This window comes from Centruroides sculpturatus, unplaced genomic scaffold, assembly GCF_000671375.1.
Source record: "Centruroides sculpturatus isolate CEXI.00-Female unplaced genomic scaffold, Cexi_2.0 scaffold1341, whole genome shotgun sequence".
NCBI lineage: Eukaryota > Metazoa > Arthropoda > Arachnida > Scorpiones > Buthidae > Centruroides > Centruroides sculpturatus.
The window spans coordinates 34,739-40,738 of record NW_019385626.1 but is presented as its reverse complement, the minus strand read 5'-3'; the positions used below and the strand labels follow the sequence as shown (position 1 = coordinate 40,738).

Sequence of the window (6,000 nt, the reverse complement as noted above, 5' to 3'; positions counted from 1 at the left end):
AAACAAACTCTTTCCGTAAGGAACAAGAAATTGATCTAAAGTTGATTGTTTTACTCTTTTAATCAAAATTTTTCTCAAATGCGATAGCGCATTGTCATTCATATTGCGTTGTCGTTTTCTATTGCCACTATGACTTTTTTCTTTCTTGGATGCCATATTGATTAAATATATAAATCACAAAACTGAAAAAAGAAGTATAGCACAAACACTCGGAAAAGCAATGCTTAACTCACGCATGCCTAACACCAACTGAAATTTGACACAAAATACCGTTACGTTCGTTATCCGAATTTTGTTCGTTATCCGAGACAAAATTTTTGTAAAATAAAAGTTCGTTAACCGATTTGGTTGTTAACCAGGACGTTCGTTAACCGGGGTTCCACTGTAATATGAAGGCTTAAAGATATAAATCAGTAGTTCTCAACACATGTTTTGCAGAACACAAGTGTTCTGTAAACTTGCCCCAAGTTTTCCACAAAAATTTTTTTTTTAAATTTTATTACAAATTTATTCATAGATGATTCCATTTTATTATTTTATTTAATATAATAAAGTTTTAGTTTATTGTTTCATTCTTTCATGAGAATAGTAAGCATGGAATTGCTTATCAATTTTTGAATATATTGATAATGCTCTACATAATAAAAAATATATGATTGGTGTTCTCTGGCTTCAGAAAGATTGAAAAACCACTGATATAAACTATTAGATATATTTATTTTAAATAATCTTAGATAATTCTCTCAGAAACAGTGAATTAATCAAGAAAGAAAAAAGCACTATTATTCCTTTCAAGTCACTAAAAAAAGTTTTAAATCTAAAATATAATTTTTGTATGAATATTTTATTTATTTCTATTTAAATTGGTTAATAGAAACAAAAGTGTTTTAAACACATTCTTGTGATTTAATATTTTCAGTTCTAAATGTTAATTTTTATCACGTTTCATTAAAACATTTAAAAACCTAAAGAAGTTTATACAATTGTAAAATTTCTTTTAAGTAAAAGATTCTATATTTATTTTTATTTATTTCCAAGTTATTTTGCAATTTATTTTTTATTTAAATTTCATATTGATAAATCATAATACTTTTTATTTATTTAGAAGAGCTTGCAGTTAGGAAGAGAATATACTAATATAATGTATACTTATGAAGTTGCTGGCTTAGCAGATTTAGTAAAAACCCCTCGATCTGCTTCTTCTCTTAGCATCACTTCTTCAGCTGCACAATTACTTCAGAATGCTGACAATCAAAAACCTCCTCTTCCACCAAAAACTATTAATGAATCACTAACTAGGTAAAAAGAAATTTATCTCTTCAATAATGTATCTTGTGGAAAACTAATTAATATCTTATTTAATTATAAATTTTTAGCATTACATCTCCCAAAGATTCTCTATGGGAAAAATATGAAAATTTGGTTGTGAACGAAAAATCATCCAATAACCCATCACAACTTTCACATAAATCATGACAACCACTGATATGCAGGTAAAATCATAAATTGAAACTTATTTAAATGGAATTTTTAATAGTGCTTTCTGTTTTTGTGTATATTTAATATAGGCTAGAACATTTGTGCTCTGCTAAATAGTTATTATACAACTAGCAAGACTGTCATCTAAGATGTAGATGTTTATTGCTTACATATTGTGGAAGCTTCTTATAAATCTACTAATAATGATTGGACAGTCAGTTTGGTCAGTTCTGTACAGAAAATATACTTTTATGCATCTTGTATACATACATATATAAATACATACATACATACATACATAAATATATATATATATAAGAGCTCCATTTGTTAGTTTTGGTTTTTAATAAGTTTAGAATCTATTTTGTAAATTGAGTATAATTTTTTAAATACTGTATTATAACAAAATAAAATTTGTTTTAAAAAATAGATATAATTTAAAAACATTTGTAAATTGAGAGGGATAAATTATGAGGATGAAAGAGAAGGATGATCATATTTGATTTCTTGTATTTGCAATTATTTTTAACTGTTGTGATTTTTTCTTTAAATTGTTAAACTGTTTCTTGATCTTGTTAAAATAATATTGAATTAATAAACTGGTTAATAAATTATTAATTTGAATGTATTAAAAAAAACTATTTTAACAAAATTATCTGGACCATTTCTCAATAACTATCAAATAAAATTGTCCAGAATAAAAAATATTGTGATAATTTTACTCATAAAAATATATTAAAAGAAACAATGTTGTATTTGTTTATTCCTGCATTTCAAATTGGGAACAGTTTTTTTTTTTATGTATGTATTTAATATTTGATTTTTGATAAATATGAAAAAAATGGACTATAATTTGCCCAAGAAAAAAATGTAAAATAAATTAATAATATTCAATATTATTTGAATATTATATGTAAAAATTTCAAGAAACAAGCTGTGAAATTTTAAAAATTTTCAAAAGTTAATTGTGTGTGTTTATTTTTGCTATCTGAAAGCAATTCTTGTAGTAACTATTATATATTGACTGTTTGATAGATAAGTATTTTTTATTAATTTCATATTATAAATCAATTTACGAACTATGTATAACAAAGCCATCAAAAAAGATATCAGAAGTTTTAGTTTAAAATACTGATTATACCTGTGATATGATGCTGAGCATATATATATGCTAGCTTTTTATATTTTTAAAATTATTTTTTAGAAATCAGAATATAAATCAGTTATATTGAATTATAATAAATATTAGTTTTACAATTTTGAAACAGAGTTTGCATTTTATGATTATTTTGATATTGAGAGTTATTATTTATTCATTTTATTCTCAAAAATGGGTGTTTGAATTGTTTGGTCAAATGTTGATGGTGTATCATAACAATAAGAAAGTATTTAGTTGTTTGGATATTGTTATAAAGTTAAATCTGGGTGGTTATAGAAAGTGTGTTTATTCCTGCATTGCAAAGAATAATTTTTGAAAAATGCCAAATTTACAAAAGTTATTATTTAAATTAAATCTGGCCAATGGAAACAAAATTGTTTTATTTAGAAGTTAATGTTAGAATGCATACTCTGTATATTATTATTTATGCTAATCCTAAAATTATTTTCTTATAGATTACAATCAAAAATAGGATTGTATTATGTATCTAACAAACTGAGATATATTATTTGATACTAAAAATATAAGCATAGATATATACTTACAAGCATTACATATATATACATCTTAGATATTATGATTTAATAGTACAATTGTAAATATTTTTTAAAGTTAGAATTTAATAATGTTTCTTTTCTATTAGGAAAATTTATATTTGTTGTCAAAATGTGTTATATGTGTTGTTTATCAGAGATGTGATAGTTTCCTTCAAAATATTTTAATTAATTATTATGAATTTCTTTTTTGTAATTACTGTAGATGAAAATTGATGAATTTTGTTGTTTATTCTGTAAAATTTGAAGCTCTTAAAATGTAGCTTTATTATTGTTGTTATAAACTTTTATCAAAATTTGTGTGTAATTAATAATACTTAAGTGTACTGAAATATTAAATTAACATTTATAGTCAGAATCAAGGACAATATATCATTATCATTTTACTGCTTGGCCCGATCATGGAGTTCCTTCTGATCCTGGTTGTGTTTTAAATTTTCTTCATGATGTTAACTGTCGACAAGATTCAATTCCTAATGCTGGACCAATTATTGTACATTGCAGGTTATTTTACTTTTTGTTTTTAGTAACTTAAATAAATAAATGACAGGCTTGACTATATTTATTTCAATACTTTTTCCAATTACACAGTGCTGGTATTGGAAGAACTGGAACTTTTATTGTGATAGATATGATGGTTGATAGGATAAAAAAACAAGGTAAAATATACTTTTTTTTTTTATCAAGATCTATCTTAAAAGTTACTTTAAAAAGTAATATTAATTTAAAACTTACATTGATTGAATGTTTTTATTTAATTATATTTTTATCTTTTAAAATTTTTTCAAATTAATATCAATTAAGTAATCAAGCATCTTTATTTGTAATAGGTTGTTTCCTGTTACAATAGGGTGTCACAATTAGTAAAAAACAACAGTTTTAATGTAAATTATCACATTATTTCCTGTACAATTTTCTTCTAACACAACATTAATATATATTTTTAGTATTATTAACTTAATTAAGTTTACATGTAATATTACACAGTTACAATAAATTTTGAGCATAACTATATAAATTATATATAGTTACAATTTTTGCTGTATGAAAAAAGGAATACATAATTTTTTCATTGATGACTTTGTTCAATGCATGGAGGTTTTGTGTGTCTCACAACTCTTTGGCCTCTTTACATATACAAAACATATGGATTTTGGAACATATATCTCTGCATCTAAAGCAGTAGCAGTTTGATAAATCATAAATATTGTTATTATCTCTTTATTTAATCTTAATTGAATGAAGAAGTTTTTTATGTTAAAGGCTCAGTTTTTGAACCGAGCCTTTAACATAAAAAACTTGATTGTATGGATATTCTAAGATTATATTGTACCATTTAGGGTTTTTTCAGTTATTAATATCTTGAGACAGAGAAATTTCAAAGACATTTTGTATCAATTGTACACTGAGTAGTTTGCTCATGTCAGTTTTCTCCATAAAGAAACTTATTCAAAATCCATAACTGTTGAATATATTTGATATTTGACCTACCCAGTTTTTTCTTTGAGCATCAGTACACATTTTTTGGTATAATAATCTTAGTACAGTCGACCCCCTGTAACACGGGTTCATATAGTTTGGATTCCTATATGACGGTGAAAAAATTGCAACAGTATTCGTACAAACACGCTAAAAAAACTTGTATAATTCGGTAAAACGTCATCGCTGACTCGTGTTGCGACAGGATTGGTCGAATCTAGACCAATAACGGATATTGTACAAACTGTTGAGTTTAAACGAGCAGCAGACCTACTAAAAACCATTTATTATTTAATGCCCATAAAAATTATATTTATATTAATGATGTCTCCAAAGTTCAGCAAAGTTTTCGCAAAAAAAATAATTTATCAGGAAGCACGCGAGCATCATTCGATGACAAGCTCCACGACGAAAACAAGCTTAAGTAATGGCGTTGTCGAATGGTGCATGCTCGGCAAGTAATTTTACAATTTTTTGTTTATAGCATAGTTTATATGGATTATTCCCAAAAAATTACACATATTTTGGAAATGTTGAGTCAAATTAGTCTAGAATTGATTAATTTTATGGAAGAAAACCTTTCAAACAGCCGTAGTCCGTAAACTGCACACGTGCAGGGCTGTGATTGGCTCTAGTATTTAAGGACTCATAGAACATTAATTTCATAAAGAACTGAACGTATCTACCATATCTAACATATCTACCATATTATAGGAGGGTTGACTGTAGTTTAGCTGGTAATATTTCACAATCTTAGAAAAAAATTTAATAAGTCTTTTTATAAAAAATGATCACAGTTTGAATCTGTTTAATTCTAATCTAAGAGCACTTTCAGGAGTATTATGTTCTAACGAGAAAATTTTGCAAATAAATTTCTTTTGAATTATTTCTAGCTTCTGATAATAAGTTAGGTTCCAGATCGGTGAAGCATATCCTATAGAATTCATAATAATGGAGTTGAATAGTATAAAATTAACTATTATATTCTTCAATTTAACCTGACTAACTAGTTTCACCTTATTATTAATCAGTATGTTGATTTTGATTATTCTTCTTTTGTATTGTTTTTCAAACAACAATGTAGGAGTTAAAATAATTCTCAGAAATTTGATGTCGTGAACTATTTTAAATTCTTTGTTATTGAGATAAAAAGACGTTTCTTAGAAAGTCTGGTTCCGTTTCAAAAGATCATTACAGATGATTTATTAGGGTTGATTTTTAATTTTAGTTCTTCACAATACTCATTCAAAGCATGCATCTTTCTACATAAAGCAGCAGCTGTTGGAGCAATAATCACTATGTCGTCTGCATAGGATATTGAATGTATTA

At 25.5% G+C, this 6,000-nt stretch overlaps 1 protein-coding gene across 1 annotated transcript in view; it reads left to right on the top strand.

Annotated features, from left to right (window-relative positions):
* LOC111640721 (tyrosine-protein phosphatase corkscrew-like) overlaps positions 1 to 6,000 on the top strand; it is a 73,510-nt gene that overhangs the window by 51,831 nt on the left and 15,679 nt on the right. The window contains exons 7-11 of the mRNA XM_023386759.1: positions 735 to 808; positions 1,106 to 1,299; positions 1,377 to 1,422; positions 3,545 to 3,696; positions 3,784 to 3,851. Coding sequence (XP_023242527.1) covers positions 735 to 808; positions 1,106 to 1,299; positions 1,377 to 1,422; positions 3,545 to 3,696; positions 3,784 to 3,851 — 534 coding nt within the window. The remainder of the gene's footprint in view (positions 1 to 734; positions 809 to 1,105; positions 1,300 to 1,376; positions 1,423 to 3,544; positions 3,697 to 3,783; positions 3,852 to 6,000) is intronic.